The 18445-nt window shown below is 39.7% G+C and overlaps 2 protein-coding genes across 3 annotated transcripts in view; one reads left to right on the forward strand and one right to left on the reverse strand.

Moving 5' to 3' along the window:
* The window catches only part of LRCH1 (leucine rich repeats and calponin homology domain containing 1), a 194525-nt gene that overhangs the window by 50156 nt on the left and 125924 nt on the right, over positions 1–18445 (reverse strand). For both annotated transcript variants that reach the window (XM_082602166.1, XM_082602167.1), the window contains exons 4-9: positions 16288–16393; positions 11042–11178; positions 10120–10247; positions 8602–8665; positions 5187–5289; positions 2143–2270 (exon numbers count right to left, since the gene is read on the reverse strand). In XM_082602166.1, the coding sequence (XP_082458292.1) occupies positions 2143–2270; positions 5187–5289; positions 8602–8665; positions 10120–10247; positions 11042–11178; positions 16288–16393 (666 nt within the window). The remainder of the gene's footprint in view (positions 1–2142; positions 2271–5186; positions 5290–8601; positions 8666–10119; positions 10248–11041; positions 11179–16287; positions 16394–18445) is intronic.
* Positions 4732–5162, forward strand: LOC309792503 (large ribosomal subunit protein eL33-like). Its single transcript, XM_082602171.1, has one exon. The coding sequence runs from the start codon at positions 4751–4753 to the stop codon at positions 5090–5092; it is 342 nt and encodes a 113-aa protein (XP_082458297.1). The 5' UTR covers positions 4732–4750; the 3' UTR covers positions 5093–5162.

Consider the following 18445-nt stretch of genomic DNA (forward strand, 5'->3'; position numbering starts at 1 on the left):
TGATTTTGCTGTTTAAAATGCCTCCCAGCATAGTACTGAAGTGTTGTCTTTTCCTAAGCACAAGAAGGCTATGATATGTACTGTACCTTACAGAGAAAACACCTGCGTTAGGTAAGCTTCCTTCCTGCATGAGTTACGGGGCTGCTGGCCGCCAAGTTCAGTGTTAATGCACTAACAGTACATATTAAACAGAAATACACATAAAACCAGGTTATGTACTGACCAGTTGACAAAAATGTGTGACCAGAGGCTCGTAGGAACCTAACCCTGTATTTCCCATGGGAGCAACAGTTCAGCATTGGATAATTCAGTGTTTGAGGAAACTATCAAATAGAACTGCTCTGAATAAGGGTCAACCGTAGTTACAAAAGCACAAGATGCTTACTCAGTGGAGAGAAAACAGGATTATATAAAACACAGAACTCTTGATGGTCGGGGACTGAGTAGTTCAGCACACCGGCTGGCAGTCAAACACACTCTCACAGACTTTAAAAGTGATGCAAGTCAAGGGTAAAATGGGCCTGAATTGCAGCGCACAACTTTGAATTGTAGATTTATGTTTTATTTTATTATTAGCCTTCTTCTCCACCTGCCAACAGAAGCCTCTTGTAGGAGTAGACACTCAGGAAACATTTGCTGTCGATTTCTACACCCCATTTGCTCCCCTAGATTCTACCCACAGGACTCTGCTGTAGAACAGCCATTCCCATGGAGCCCTGTGCATCCTGAAATCTCTAAATCTAGAAGAATTTGCTTTTTTGAAACATGTTTTATTTTACTAATCCCTTTAATTGCTTTCCTTCAAGGCTTCCATCTTTACTTTAGACCCTCAACTTAAGATAAACTCTTCATAAAACAAAGACAAAAGCCCAATTTTCCATGTTTTGCTGACGGACTGGTCTCAGAGCTGATAGACAGGCATCAAATCTGGGAGAGCCTTGTGAGAACCACTGGCTGGAGAGTCATAGGATGAGGTTTTTACTTTCGGAAAATGACTGGCAGCAGCAGGGGCGCAATGCTGGATGCTCAGCTGGTGTAGGAGGGACTCCTGCCGTCCTAAGAATAAGCAATGATAAGGCTCCACTGAAGTCATGTCAGTGGAGGTGCAGGACAGAGAGGAGGCAGTGGGTGTGAGATATTTTGAAACAAGAACTGATGGATTTATGATGGATTAAATATACAGAATAAAGAATGAGGTTTTCTACAGATGTATGTCGTATGAGAGGTTCATTATTTTTGTCTTGAGTACACCAGAGTCTCCTACAGTGTATGATTCAGCTGTTTTGCCTCCCAGTTCCCTTGAAGGTGATGCCCAGAGACGTTAGCTGAGACAGAGACTAGCCATCCTAACACCATCCTCAGGTAATAAGAACCAGCACCTAGAGACCCCGGGCCCGACTTTAACACAGTAACTCAGAGACCACTGTCTCTCACAAGCCACAAGGAACCCGAATTTCACCGAAAGGATTATCTTCGTGATCCTTGGGTGCCACGACCTGAACCAAAAGGACTGGCAGAAACATACCAAGGCACCTAATTGTGTCACAGAGTGGAACCTTAACTACCAGGTTTATAAAGGGCTTGTTTTTCTCTCGTTTCTGCCACTCCTGTGATGAAGGTTTGCCTGACAATTTAGTGACTTCATCTAACATTTCAACACCTCAGCGCCACTATACCTGTTTATGAATGTGTCCTCAGAGTGACCCTTCTAAAAAGGGAAGACATTCATTTCCAGATTTTAAAAGTCTCCAGTTTTCTTCTTTTACTATGAATATACTCCCAAGAAAAACTTACGTACCTAGAATATGTTGAAAAGCATGTGAAACTTTGTTTTAGCTTTTTTACTGGATGGTCATGGTAATTCTGATAACTTATACAATGCATTGATTACCAGAGAGCTGAGTAATTTCTGAATACAAAAGAAAATCATCCATATACACAGACAAACAGAGAGGTATGGATGAAAGGGACACGCTCCTATTACCGGCAAATAAACACGTTGGACTTTGAGAAGATGTTATAAAGGCCCAAGGAAGGTGGTAGTAAGATGACATTTAAGGTGATGGATTGGTAACCTTGAACATAAATTCTAAGACACCAAACAAGAGTAAATAAGTTAAAAAATTATTATCCTCCACTTGCCTTAATATAGTTTATAAATTCCGAATGGAGAACGTCTGTTCCATGGGAAAATTGGTCTCTTTCTTCTCTTGAGTTCTCATTGTCACTCACAAGGGAAGGCGCTGGTTGAAATTCCTGATGAAATTCCCCTATTAGGAAAACATAGAGAAAGATAGAAAGCATGATTTCATAAACAGATGAGCAAAACATAGATGACTGTAAAATACATCACCTAGTATTTCAATCTTCTCCCTGACCTCTTCTGGAGGTATATGAATGACCCAAGTTTTCTCTTTCCGAAAGGATGTGAGGAAAAGGTGAAAAAAGGAGGAAGAAGAGGAAGAAAAGTAAAAGAAATGGAAAACCGCAAATCAAATGAACTTAAAAGTCAAGGCCCCTATATGGCTTAGTTCCTTATGAAAGAAATGAAATTTCCTCTAATTTTTTTTAAGGAACAGAGAATAGAAAGTATTAAAAGAGGGCTTTTTGTGCTCTCAGCAACGTGTGACAAGTAAGTATTTCAAACTCAAAATTCAGTAGTTACCGAACAACTACTAAATGGCAGGTAAAATACTAAACATTTTGGGGATTTAAAAAATCAGTGAATGGGACTTCCCTGGTGGTGCAGTGGTTAAGAATCCGCCTGCTAATGCAGGGGACACGGGTTCAAGCCCTGGTCCGGGAAGATTCCACATGTCGCGGAGCAACTAAGCCCATGCGCCACAACTACTGAGCCTGTGCTCTAGAGCCCGTGAGCCACAACTACTGAGCCCGCGTGCCACAACTACTGAAGCCTGCGTGCCTAGAGCCATGCTCCACAACAAGAGAAGCCACCGCAATGAGAAGCCCGCACACCACAACGAAGAGTCGCCCCTGCTCGCCGCAACTAGAGAAAAGCCTGCGTGTGGCAATGAAGACCCAACGCAGCCAAAAACAAATAAATTTACTTTAAAAAAAAAATTCATGAACAGCTGCAAGAAAGAGTGTGGGAAAGGACTAAAATAAGGACCCAAAATCATAACAACAAAAGAAGTGACTGTGATGAGGACCACATGGAGGGGAAAGCACAGTCAGAGCGCATCCAACAGGTCTGTGTTCTGGATGGTGCAGGAGAGGTGAAAGGAGGAAAAGCAGATCTCTTCTCTCTGATCTGGACACTGGGAAAGAAGCAAGTAGGACCACACCACCTTCAAGGACTCCTAGCCAGCAAAAAATACCCACTTCTAGAACACAGGGGAGAAAAACTGGTGACAAATGATGTAATTCTTTTATTTTAAAATATGTGCCTAAAACACTACCTCTTATACTGCATATACTGTTACAAAGCTTATCTAAATTAATAAAGTGGCAGTCATATTTTTGCATAATGTATACAGTTATGTTTGGGGACAATGGATGGTTCCAATCATCATCTCAGATAAACAAATGCTAACCTTAAAAACCTGAGCATAATAAGTGAAAGCAAACACTAGAGTGTGAGTTGGTTTAAACAGTTCTCCTGTCACTAGGGCGAGCAAGTCAAACTATGAGGGAGATAATCTGCATATTAATCTAGTTCTATACTATCCACACGTCATCAAACAGTCTCTGCCGCAAATGTAAACATTACATTTTACAATTTACTTAAACGTCACTGAATAAACAGAAGCAGTCAAATTACTGTCATAATGTAATCGAATGAGGGCTACTTACCGAGATATGAAGTGTATTACTAGGATTTTAAAGTAGGCAAGACGTAGAGTGTTTAGTGATCATCTGGTGATCATCAAAGAATCACAGACTTTTAGAGCTACACAAAGCATTACAAATCACCTCATCTAATCATCTCATTTACAGGTGAGAGAATTAAGGTCAACTGACTTGGTCAAAGTCAAGCAGATTCCTGGGCACACATCCCAACTGCATTTCCCACCCTTGCATGTAGTTAGATGAGACCCCTGGGCCTGTGAAAGGCCCAGCCCATGCTTTCTGCATGGCTGGTAAAGTTCTGTTTCTCTAACTGGGAGCTGGACCCTTTGTTCCCATTCCCGGAGTGAACCTCCATGCTCTTTCCCCTTTAGCTTGAAACAGATGGACTTGGAAATACAAATTAATATAACTTAAACATGGTAGAGTCACCAGATAAAAGGAGCTTGGGTTCTTGAAGCACTGCGTGGAGGAGAGTTGCCTGGGAATCACTAACTCCCCTTTGGACTTACTTTGGATTGTGTTAAGTCAATGAAATTTGGGAATTTTATGTGTTACAATAGCTAGAGTTGTCTTAAATAGTATATCTACATATCAATATTTTTTCCAATAATGGATTTAAAGAATCTTAAATAAATCTTCAGAATGAGAAGAGCTCCACTATTACTAGCTACGTGACCACTGGCAAGTTACTTAAACTGAGACTCACCTATAGAATGGAGATGATTAGAGTATCCAACTCAGAGTTTTGAATTTTAAACGACATGACCTTCACAGATTAGCACAGTGCCTGGGGCATATGAAATGCTCAATAAACATTAACTATTACTGTTGCCATGTTTCTGCATATTTTAAACATAGCATTTGAAACTTAAAAACAAGCTCTTTGCTTTTTCAGCCATCTTGGACCCTGTGGAGGCCTGCTGGGAACAGGACTTCTAAAATGACAAATATGTCTGGAAGCCTGTGGTCCAAGGCCATTTTTGCTGCCTATAAGCGGGGTCTATGGAACCAGACAGAGCACACAGCTCTCCTGAAAATTGAAGGTGTATATGCTCGAGATGAAACTGAATTCTATCTAGGCAAGAGCTGTGCTTACGTGTACGAAGCAAAGAACAACACAGTAACTCCTGGTGGAAAACCTAACAAAACCAGAGTAATCTGGGGAAAGATAACTCGTGCTCATGGAAACGGTGGCATGGTTCGTGCCAAATTCCGAAGCAACCTTCCTGCTAAGGCCATTGGACACAGAATCCGTGTGACGCTGTACCCTTCAAGGATTTAAACTTACTGAAAAGTAAATAAATAAAAGTGTGGAAAAAAGAAAACAAACAAACAAACAAACACAAGCTCTTTCTCCCCATCCTTGATTCTCAGACCTTTAACTGGACTAAGGCGATGGCAGGAGTCCTCCTTGATCTGTTCTTCTTCCATGATATTTGACATGGGCACATTGAGGCTAACGGTGTCTTCATCAGAGGGCTGAAAAGAAACAGGACACTGCCTCATTCAAGCGAGAAGTGTTATCAATATAGATTAAGAAAATGCTATGTGATTAAAAAAAAATACTGTGATTCTCACAAACATAATATTGAGTAAAAGACACCAAAGGACAATGCCATTTCTATAAGTTCAAAAATGGGCAAAACTAATCCATGGTGTTGGAAGTCAGGATAGCGGCTGCTCTTAGGTTAGGGGCGTGGGCGCATCATGGGGGCTTTCTGGGTGGCTGCTAAAGTTCTGTTTCTCTAACTGAGAGCTGGTAATGAGTGTGTTCACTTTGTCAAAATTCATCAAGCTAACACTCACGTACTTCTCTGTACATATGTTTTGAGCTGAAATTTTTTCAGGTACCTGATGATATTTTCGAACCTAAGAGCCACAGTCAGGGCACTGAGAAGGACTGGGTAACACCTGAGAGAACAGAGAAATAACTGGAAATACACTACCATACCAGCCCTAAGTCCAATCGATCACTTCAATAGTAATGGTGCTCTGAGATCTGACAACACAAATTTACCAAAACTATATTAAGGTTTCATGTGGCCAGTCACAGAAAGCAGGCAGTCAGCCTCTGGGACAACATCTCATTTATTTACGGTGCATCTTACACGCAACATCAAGCTTCAGTTTATTTTCCTGTTTAGGCTGAGGAAGCTGCTTTAAATGTATAATATATAGTACTTAAAAGGAACAGGGGTTCTGTGCAGTTTTCAGAATAATACTTCGATTTAGTAATCAGAGTTAGTTCTCCCTGGGGGTCTTGTTTCCCACACTAACTGATGAAGTTTATTCAGATAACCTATGATTCTGTCACAAATGAAATATGAAGCCTCATTTATTTTCCTATGTCTCCGTTTTAGCGTCACTGTTTCATGAAAAGCTTTTCAAATCACAGGGATCAGGAACCTCCACAGAGCACGTTTCTGTGGCTTGCTTCTAAACTCCTGAGGCTATAATTTTTCACAGTACAGTGTTCATTTACTTTTGGACACGTGCACAGATTGTTCAGAAACCGGCAGAAAACAAATGTACATTTCATTCATTACACAGCTATTCACTGAGCCTCACATTTTTTTTGCTTGTTTATCTGAGTGACAAATGCTAAATCAATCAGAGTGACAAATGCTAAATCAAACAATGGCAACAGCCAAAGAAAGGAATGAGGTGTGATTTCTGAACCCCACAGTGAGATGGAAGTAGGAAGCAAGACTGACTGACCACAGATAATAAAATATTTGCCAAATAAAGTGAAAATAGAAAGCTACATAGAATAATCCAGAACCCTTATCCTTGTAAAGAAAACATTTCTAGGAGGTGTTCTGAGGTAAGGAGGCCACAATGCAAGACACACACAAAAAAAAAGCCAAAGGGAAAATGTATACACTTCATTCTGTTGCACATAATCCTTTCTGTAGTCCCTCCTTCCACCCTCCTCCCATCTTAAAAACTTATTAGCAAAATTCCAAGATATGCATCTAGTTAAAAGGAAGAAAATAAACTCCTTTTAGAATATTAGCATCCTACTTATACTAAGTGAGAACAAAAGGATAATGAAGTTCTTTGTGTAATGTTTTATTAATGAACTTAATTATCCTTAGAAGACAGATAAAGGATAAAGCAGAGTCTGTTTTAATTTAACAGAAAATAAGCTCGGGTGAGTAATTTCTGAAACAAAGGGCTATTTCAGGGGACTTAACGAGTTTTAATAAAGTTAAGGGAGTAGAATTAAATACAACTTATAAAGCAATGTGTTGAGTATTTTCTCCCCCACGGAATCATAGTAAACTATTCATGGAGGTTCATGAGGGTAATTTTATTTTATTGATACTGGCCGCCTTTTTCTGCCTACTACTCTTCTTCCTTTTGAAATATTCTGTATTAGAAAGATTTTAAGGTATCCTAGTGCTTTATGAAGCGTTTTGTGGAAAATAAATTCCAATATCTTAGCTACATATTAAACCTCAAAGGCCTTAAGAGAACAGGGAAAAGGCAGTTTTCCTGGACTTATATATAGTAAAAATGTGGATTTCTTAGACAGGGTAATTGACCTATTAAGTACATCTTCAAAGAGTATTACAATGTTTCAAAACTCAATAACCACAAAAACTCAGTAAGTTCCCTCAAAAAAGGAAGGCCTGGGCCTCCCTGGTGGCGCAGTGGTTGAGAGTCCGCCTGCCGATGCAGGGGATGCGGGTTCGTGCCCCGGTCTGGGAGGATCCCATATGCCGTGGAGCGGCTGGGCCCGTGAGCCATGGCTGCTGAGCCTGCGCGTCCGGAGCCTGTGCTCCGCAACGGGAGAGGCCACAACAGTGAGAGGCCCGCATACCACAAAAAAAAAAAAAAAAAAAAAAAAAAAGGAAGGCCTGATAATACATACATCCCCTACTCCAGCTATCCCTCCTAGCTCTGCCGGTCAATAAACCCCATTTAATGGTTTATTACTGAAAGATTTTGCGGAACCTAATATAAATAAGATAACAAATGTTCTAATTGAGCTATATATAACCACTTTACAAAGCTCCAGTGTGGGAGGCCTCTTAGCTCACAAATAACCAAACTTTTATCCAATTATCTGAAAACAACACAATCTAAGAATTTCAGGAAAACAAATATTGATATAAAAATTATGGCTACTCAAAAATGCATTTCCTGTGGGTAAAATGCAATGTACATTTATAGTGGGAAGCAGCCGCATAGCACAGGGAGATCAGCTCTGTGCTTTGTGTCCACCTAGAGAGGTGGGATACGGAGGGTGGGAGGGAAATGCAAGAGGGAGGGGATATGGGGATATAAGTATACGTATAGCTGATTCACTTTGTGATACAGCAGAAACTAACACACCATTGTAAAGCAATTATAATCCAATAAAGATGTTAAAAAAATGCAATGTACATTTGATTCCTTAACATTTATGCAGGCATATAACAACTTTTTCCTAAGTTACTCTGTCACTTAAAAACAAACATATTTATAAAAATGCCTTCCGGGTTCTTGCACACCACTTAGTCATTTCATAATATTTATTAAGCATGCAAGAATATTCCAGATAATGTGAGGGGTGTGGTAGGAGGGGAAGGAGATAGGGACTCTCTTCTTGAGACATTTACAAAACATTAAAGATTCAGAAAAAGCTAACAACAGTTAATATTTACATAACAGAGGATTTCAAATAACTTTCACAAGCATTATCACATGTTCTCATGCAACTGCCTTTTATCCGAAAGGAGTACAGCGAATGCAGGTAGATATATCTAGAAGCACAAAAGGAAAATAATCTGATCACGAATTTACCTCTGTAGCAGATAATCGCTTGTCTCCATTATCACTCCCAACGCCCGAGTCAGAATCCTTCTTGCTGGGTTAGATGCCATCGATATTGAATTCATTTAGAAAAAATTAAAATCACAAAGTTCACAACAAGAGACATCAACTTATATTCAAATAATGACTTTACTAAACAAATTTTTATTATTACCAAAAGACAACAAATCCGCCCATTATTGAAGGTTGTTAAGACAAGGGCTTAATGAAAATCAGATACTTGTACCGTCTATATATGGTACAAGATAAATTCTTTGTGTTCAGAGTTTCATGGATTTATACTCTACCTGAGTGGCCCATTCTTTGAAACAGTTAATAATTTTCTTATTTTATTGATTCTAGCATATGAAAAAGCAAAAACTACCAATTGCTTTTACCTCTTATGTTATGAAATTTCCTAACTTTCAGTAATTCTGTAAACTTTTATTCAGTGACTAAATAAATTTGATAGTATGTTTAAAACAATAAAATAATGAATACATATTTTAAGCATTATATAAAGGTACCATTAGGGTAGGCTGAGATTTTCAGTCGCTACAGTATATTTACATTTTTTAGTAAAAAGTTCAAGGAAGATTTCTGCAGTGGAGACATTTCAAAAACAATCTGCATTTCTACAAGTGTGTTCAGTGTGAGAATTTTGTTCTCTGAAAATTCAAGGCCCAGTTTACACCACAAAATGGCCAAGGACATGTTAAACGATTCTAAAACTTCCATTCTGAACTGGAAATGGCAAAAGCTACGCACAGTGCATTTTTAAAAGACAATTTAAAAAAATATAAATAAATAAATAAATAAAATAAAGTCTGCATTTTTTTCTTAACAATGTTCTGGAAGCATATTAAAAATTAACTTAAAAAACCATGTCTCGGGCTTCCCTGGTGGCGCAGTGGTTGAGAGTCCGCCTGCTGATGCAGGGGACACGGGTTCGTGCCCTGGTCCGGGAGGATCCTGCATGCCGTGGAGCGGCTGGGCCCGTGGGCCATGGCCGCTGAGCCTGTGCGTCCGGAGCCTGTGCTCCACAGCAGAAGGGGCCACAACAGTGAGAGGCCCGCGTACCGCAAAACAAACAAACAAACAAACAAAAAACATGTCTCTAACACAACATTGTAAATCAACAATACCCCCCAAAAATTTTTAAAAAAACAAAAAACCATGTCTCAGTTTGATGTGGTTGTTTTAACTGATCAGTAAAAAATACATATATTTATATTATAGATCTTATTTATAACATGTGCACACACACATATGTTGCACTCAGGAAGGACTGATTCTTGATTAGGAGAGGGTAGATGAAACCTGAAAGATGCCAAAATGTTATCAACAGCATCAATTTTCCCTGTTTTATTCCAAAAGTGTTCAAGAGTCTGATGTATAAATCTGCATTGTTTGAGTGAAACACAAGGATTTTTGGAGTTAGTTACCTGGAGTGCCTTGGCCTAAGCAAACTCTAAACAGGGGCTTCTAGCCAAGGGGGGTCACACTCACCCGTCTTCCACATGCTGGTGTAAATGTGGCCTCTCCATGGTGTGGAGATAAAGGGAGTCGGTTGTCTTAATCTGGCATGCTTGGATGCTCAGATACTTAAATATGTGCACTTTGCCCTTGGTGCAAATCTATGAAGAAATTAATAATAAATATATTTTTAACGGCAAAACAAATGTAAACACTAGACATCTCACTCCGTATATTTTAGTTTTTGCATTTTCACTTTAAGTAACACGTCAACAATGACCACCAAATTTGACCTCTCCAAAACAGGGAAGATTTTAGGCAATCATTTCCTCCAAATTCGACTTCAATAGAAAACCATGTTCAAGAAATTTCTAGTTTCTCTTGCACTAAACCGCAAAATTCTAACAGAAATACATTTAAGTATGAATTGTGTAAAACGTATATACGTCAGATAACTAACCTGGTAATGTTCCAATTCTGAAAGCATATATACTTCATTCTGTTCTCACATAGCTTAATATCTGAGCTTGAATCTTGTCTCTAAATGACTGACAATCATATTTTAAAATGGTTAAACTCTAGTTTCCAGCTAACTTCAATGTAAGGAATCTATTACTCCTTTTGTAATCCATACACTCCATGAAAACATTTCAAATGCACGTACAAAATGATACAGACAATAACTGAATAAGTGAAATAATCAAACATCATAATTCTGGGACTGCGGTGACCAGAACAGTGAGGCAAATGGTGGTAAACAATTGTGATGTCACAGAAGACAACATATTGTAGTCAGATTCACCCAAGGTTTCATTTTTTAAGAGATTGTGACTGTTTATGATCATATCCATACATTAATTCTGCAAAATATCAACAAACCAGTTCTGCTGGGAGTTGCTTAGGTGCTATTGATAGCCTATCCCCCCGGCAACAGCTTTGCTGTGAGACCCCTCACCTGTGCTGGAGGAGACTGCAAAGGGTTATTCTCAAGCAGTAATACTTGCAGCTGCTTCATCTCTCTAAAACAAATGGGAATCACGAGCACTTTATTGCAGGAAAAGTCAAACTTTACCAAGGGAAGGTCTACTAGTTCTAAAAGAACAGAAAAAAAAAAAAAAAAGAAAGAAAGAAAGAAAAAAAAAAAACTCAGAAAGCAACAAGATTAAATGGCTAAACACATTCAAAAATTTTCTGCTTATCTGGAAATATATCATTTAGCATAATGAAAACCAAGTTGTGTTTTAGGAATATAAGTTATGTATATATAATACTTTACGAAAGAGGAGAGGAGAGCTTTCATTGGGGGCCCAACAGTTTTTAATTTGTTGTTATTTCTGATACGAGCTGTAAACACTTGACATATATAACACTTATTATTTAAAAAGGCTTTTTTTCCAGTGAAACAATCACATAAGCCACACCACACAAGAGATGCTTATGTTTTAACTTCAAACTGTTTTCAAACAGCTTGCTAGCTTACGAATAATATGTTAATTACAACATATTCTTATGCATTCCATGTATGTGGGCTGGCAGAATCTCAGAACGAGTTACTAGAAATATGTTCTTAATTGTTTAACTCCACTTTAAAAAAGAAATGCTATCAAATTTGGAACTTTGCAACAGACCCTGTAATCCTGATTTGATTAGGCTTTATTCTACTGCTTTAAAAAAGTCTTCTGTAGCTCCACAAACAAGACAGAACATTATATTTAGCTTAAAATCCCCACCCAGTGGCATAGCAAACACTCAGTAATTTCAAGCATTCCAACCGACATTGGCAGCTGCAAGACACGAAGTCAAATATATTCCATAGAGCAAAGACGCTGAGCAATGCCAGAGCAGGGTGACACGGAGCAAACCAACAAGATCTCCATGTGAGAGGCAACGGAGGGTTCATTTCAGAACGGGCCTCACCACGTTTGTTATGAAACCTGGTAAGGGAGGATACACGGTGCTTTCAAATACTCAAGGAATTCCCAAGCAGATGAAAGGCAGGGACTATAGGAAGAAGAGGAACAGAAGGCAGTGACCTGGAGAAAGAATTCATACTATCCCTCCGCTCCCCCTGTACTGCTGGAGGGTTTTCACGTTACTCAGCTAGACTACTTCGTGTTCCCCCAACAAAGGTTCACTTAGCAACCAGTCTCTACAAATTCAACTCGCTCTGGGTGTGGAAGGGACTTTCCTTCTTTCATACCTTAGTGAACTACTTTGTATTAAAGAAAAGAGTCATGAGATTGAAATGCAAGGACAGAGACATGGGAGCAGCAGCTCAGCAGCTCCCAAACTCAGGTCCATGATAGGCAGGCGGCTGTGTAAGAGAAACTCAGGATGTGTCTCTTTAAATTTTTTTTATTGAAGTATAGTTGATTTACAATGTTGTGTTAGTTTCAGGTGTACAGCAAAGTGATTCAGTTATACATATATATGTGTATATATATTCTTTTTCAGATTCTTTTCCATTATAGTTTATTATAAGATATTGAATATAGTTCCCTGCTAGGTCTTTGTTGTTTATCTATTTTATATATAATAGTGTGTATCTGCTAGTCCCAAACTCCTGATTAATCCCTCCCCCACTTTCCCTTTTGGTAAGCATAAATTTGTTTTCTATATCTGAGTCTGTTTCTGTTTTGTAAATAAGTTCATTTGTATCATTTTTTAAGATTCCACATATAAGTGATATCATATATTATTGGTCATTCTCTGTCTGACTGACTTCACTTGGTATGATAATCTCTAGGTCCATCCATGTTGCTGCAAATGGCATTATTTCATTCTTGTTTATGGCTGAGTAGTATTCCACTGTGTGTGTGTGTGTGTTGTGTGTATACACATTACATCTTCTTTATCCATTCATCTATTGATGGACATTTAGGTTGCTTCCATGTCTTGGCTATTGTAAACAGTGCTGCTATGAACATTGGGGTGCGTGTATCTTTTTGAATTGGAATTTTCAAATTAGAATTTTTGAATTCTTATTCAAATTGGATGTGTATTGTTTAAATTGCCCCAAGTAATTCTCTGCTCAAACTCAGCTCTCCCACCAATAGCGGGATAAGTGATTTCCCTCAGGTCTCACTCGTCCTGGTTGCCTTGAAGAAGCACATGGAGAGCAGTGGGAGATGAAGAGAGGAGGTGAAGCCAGAGGATGGCACGGAATCAAGAAAGTCAAAGGGAAAGGGAAAGTAAGACCTTTCCAGTTAATAGTTCATTTTGAAAACAGGGCTGAGAATTAGGGGGACTGTATGTAAAAAGAATATCTCCTTGCTATAACTTCCAGTAATATGAATCCATCTCTCCGATGGCTAACTTGACTCCCTCAAGTTAGGCTGGCAAAACAGGGGTGAAGTTTCACTGCACTCTGGCTTTTCAGCGATTTGCCACTTAAAATGAAGACTTTTAAGCAAGACTAGAGAGCTAAGTGCTTGGAAGACACAGCAGGAGGGGAAGGAAGGCGACTTACAGTTAAATAAAGTAAGAAATGGTTTTTATAATGACAATTCCTTTTAGTGCCTGTTGGGGACACAATTACCATCTTAGTTTAGGAAAGCTAGAATCTGACCTTTTCACAACAAGGAAACGAAGGAGAAAATGATAACTCCAGCTCAGAAAAAGCCAGAGAGCAAGGAAAAAGGTGTAAGAGAAGAACTAAAAAGAACAATGAATCCCACTCCTCTTTCTCCATTGCAAAGAGGGGCAATGAATGACTACGTCAATGTTCTGTCCATTCTGGTGCCAGAAAGAACAAAATAGAGTCTCCCCGTTGCATTAGTTGTAGTATAACCACCACAAGATTGATGTGGGCAATTAGGCCACAAACTTTCCCCCCCTCCTCAAATTGAAAGCATATGAGGAGGGGTACTAAAGAGGAAAAACAAGTGAGTAAATATGAAAAGTCTTTCAATTCACTGCCTGAGAGCATTATCAGTGCTCTTTTGTTAACAGAGTTCTCCAGAGTAAAGCAAAAAGAAACTTGATATTCAGGAAATTATTTTTTTTTTTAAAGAAGATTTTCCATTAAATTGACGTTTTAGCTCCGAGTGTATATTAAAATATTAAGCCTGAGAAAACATAATTATGAAAAGTATAGAAATTTGTAAGTGATCTTTTTAGGAGAAGGAATGCTTTTAAGTTAAGAGAGCAAGGAGTGGTGAGAGAAACAAATATCTTGATTTTACAGATGCGCTTTCTTCCCACATGTTTCTAAACCATTACAGGAAACTGTTAAATGATTAAATTTTTCTTTTGAAAACAAGAGTTCAATCGTTTGTGATGACTTCTCAATAATTAACCTAAGAGCTTAAATTTAGATGAAAGTTTTCTTTAATGTTATGAAAGGCTATATGATTATAAACTTGCTGTTTGTAAGAGTTTTCTCTTTATACTTGCTCAAACCAAGAAAAACAATTTCATCCAATCAGAACTGGAACCGCACAATGACAAAATGAAAAATCAATGTTTCTATACCAAGTCATCTCAAGTAATAAAGTAATAAATCTTTAGGCCCAGATAGTTTCTAATTCTTCTTCTTTAAATACTAGCCAGCATGAGAAAGGTGAAGATGGCAGATAACACTTAAAACTCCCATCTATAAAGCACATTACATTTTGTAAAGCTCTTTCCCTTTCCTGAGCTCCATTTTCTTGCCTTGAATAATGAAGCACTTCAAGCCAAAGATCATGAAGCAGGAACAGAATAATAAAAATCAGGCAGCTCTCAAACACCTGCATTAGAGTCAGATTAACCAAATGCTGACTGTTCCCAAATATACGCTTTAGCTTATCAGGCATCCTAATGTGCTTAAATAAAAATGATAGAAACCAATGTGATCTTTGAGAACCAGAGTATGTTTTGGAGAAAACATTCAGTGTCCTGCTGTTCATCAACTCATTCCTGATTACGTCCAAACAAGGATCCCAAAATGTGAAATTCAGATCCAGCATGATCTACAAGGCTACTTATCACCATTCTTAATGGTATAACATTTCTGAATAAATACATCTTTTTTATTTTTAATTTATTTTTGTTTTATTGAAGTACAGTTGACTGACAATTTTTTTGGCTGCGCTGCATGCGGGATCTTAGTTCCCCAACCAGGGATCGAACCCATGTCTCTTGCAGTGTCAACACGGAGTCTTAACCACTGGACGGCCAGAGAAGTCCCTGACAATTTTTTTATTGAATATCTTTTTATTTTAACTTCAACGCAACATATCAGAGGGACATACTATGGAAGCCCAGAGCTGCAGGGAAGGGTTTGCCCGTGCTTGGCTCCTGGGTGGGGCTGTGTGAGGGGCTCGGTGTTCGTGCCGAGTCGCAATGCTGAGGCTCTGGAGCCATCCTTGCTCCAGGCTTCAAGAAATTCATCAAAGCAACCAGTGGTATCAGCCCAAGATTCACTTTAGCAAAGGCATGCCCTCGCCTGAAGCACAGATTCGAGACACTCAGGGTTCCCAGTCAGGGCTCCCAGATGCCCCAAGCCCCAAACCCTGACTTCTGCATCTGCAGGACCAAGTGCAGCAACTAACTATTGGCTGGACGTTCCAGGACATCACACGTCCATCCATACCAAAAGCAATTCATGTTGCCTCCTGTTAGGAGCTGAACTGTGTGCCCCCCAAATTCATATGTTGGAGCCCTGACCCACAGCACCTCAGAATGTGACTGTATTTGGAGATAGGGTTTTTAAAGGGTAAATGAGTTAAAATGGGGTCATTAGTGTGGGCCCTAATCCAGTATGATGGGTGTCCTTACAAGAAGAAGAGATTAGGACACAGACACAGAGGGAAGATGCAGGGAGAAGACGGCCATCTACAAGCCAAGGAGAGAGGGCTCAGGAAAAACCAAACTGACCAACACTTTGATCTCAGACTTCCAGCCTCCAGACTGCGGGAAAATACATTTCTGTTGTTTAAACCACTCAGTCCGTGGTACTCTGTTATGCGAGCCTGAACAAACTTAATACACACACATACACACACACACAGCTTTATACAGGGGTATGATTTTGTTACTGAACCCCTGACTAAAATTACAACTTGAATATAACTTTTCTGTTATCAGCACATGAAATTCAAATTATAATTAATATTAATAGGCACACACAAACATGACTAGAGCTACCTTCTTCACAAAGGTAAACAAAAAATAATAAAAGCCTCCTGTTTGATTCATTTTTCCTCTTTCTTTTTTTACCTTGTGGTAAAACTTTAAGGTAATTTCTTCTGACATTCAGTTCTCGTAGGGATTTCAGTTGCCCTATCTGCTGAGGCAAGGCTGTGATCTCATTGCAGCTGACGTCCTGCATTGAACACAAAGAGAGAAACAGTAAACGCCTTTTGCCAGGAGATGAAGCATTTCATGTGAAATCTCCTTACGGAATTTAAATATTAGGACAACTACACAGGTACATTTTTATATTGGTCTCTGGGTCCGAGGTCAAGTGAGGCTTAGCACAGAGAAGAAAAAAGAAAGTGCAACATCTAAAACATCCTCTGAGAGAAAACAGAGAAAAGAAGCATGTTAGTAGCCTTCGGTAGCTACTCTGCCAGCCTAGAGGGCTGCTGTTCTCACATGCTTCAGTCTTATTTCTCACAACAAACCCATGAGGTAATATTACTGGCCTAATATTCACAGATTAGAAAACTGAGGATCAGGAAAGTTCAGTCAATTGTCCAAGGCTTGCAAGTACCAGGGTTAACACTTGGAACAAATTTCCAGCCCACTGTTCAGCCACCACCTTACCTTACCAAATGCTCATATTTTACAGTGTATACCTATATATATTACTGCATTGTTTGGATGCATTATTTATTTAAAATGGAGTTCTTATCAGAAGGCTGGAAACTTTGGACCTGAACACCTTTACAAACATTCTACAAGCAAGACTGTGGGGTATGCAGACTGTGTCTTCTTTGCTTTGGAAAAGTAATACTCTATTAGTAACCAATGATTGGAATCACCTCTTGACACGTGCAAAATGGTGGCCATGACATTTTTAATCTTCTAGATCATTATTACCTCCCCTAACCCCACTCTTCCTCTTGTCCCTAGTGGTTCTGCCCTGCTCTCCACCTCCCTTACCCCAGCTACTCCGTTAGTCCAGACCAGCAGTATCTCTCAGCTAGACAGTATAATGATCTTCTGGTTGTTTCCAGGCATCAATCTCCTCCTTGGTTCCATCCTTCACAAAGTGAAGATTTACAGAGTGTGAAGAATTTCACTCTGTCATTCATCAGCTCAAACACCTGCAACGGCTCCTCAGGATAAAATCCCAAACTCAAATCTGCTCAAATGTTTGCCTGTGAGCTCCTAGATGGAAGAGACTGTGTCTTAGTCACTCTGCCTCCTGTGCTGAGCAGAATGCCAGGTATAAAGTAAGGGATCAGGGGCTTCCCTGGTGGTGCAGTGGTTAAGAATCCGCCTGCCAATGCAGGGGACACGGGTTCGAGCCCTGGTCCGGGAAGATCCCACATGCCGCAGAGCAACTAAGCCTGTGCGCCACAACTACTGAGCCCGCGCACTAGAGTCCGTGAGCCACAACTACTGAGCCCACATGCCACAACTAATGAAGCCCACGTGCCTAGAGCCCGTGCTCCGCAACAAGAGAAGCCACCACAATGAGAGGCCTACGCACTGCAAGGAAGAGTAGCCCCCGCTCGCCGCAACCAGAGAAAGCCCACGCACAGCAACAACGCAGCCAAAAATAAATAAATAAAATAAAATAAATTAAAAAAAAAATAAAGTAAGGATCAATAAATATTGCATAAGACTTATGAAGTCCATTTATGTTGATGCTCCATAATGGTACAGTTTATTCTGTCTCTGGCTGGGAGCCCAAGAGGCTCCAACATACACACCAAATTTCTTGCAGGTCTTGCTTGGTGTCACAGAACCACAAATATATTTGGGCCACAAATGATCCCAATGAGATCAAGTCCTTAAACATCCCACATCACTGCTGAACCTGCAAAAACTCCCCTTCACTCATCCTCTTAGAAAGCAGCAAAGCCTTGTTTCAGAAATTGGTTTCATATTCACTCGGATGAGAACTCACCATTGACCAATTCCTTGAAACCTCTGTGCTCCGTGTTAAGAGCAAGGCTGTACAGAACACAGTGGATCTCTGCCCTCTAACCTCATCTCATTTACATATCCTCAGGTGACTTGCCAATCTGTCAAGGTCATGAAGGCGCTAAATGGATATCACTTGATGAAGAGGAATAACATCGCTCCTATTAAAGGAAATGAAGCTGTCATCTGTAAAGCCTGGGTGTACGCATTGGAATCAGCCCGCCATACCGTTCCACACTCAGCTGTCTGACTTGGGGTTGGGGCAGGGGGCTGGCGTGTG

This window comes from Mesoplodon mirus (assembly GCF_964341445.2).
Source record: "Mesoplodon mirus genome assembly, chromosome: 17".
Taxonomy (NCBI): domain Eukaryota; kingdom Metazoa; phylum Chordata; class Mammalia; order Artiodactyla; family Ziphiidae; genus Mesoplodon; species Mesoplodon mirus.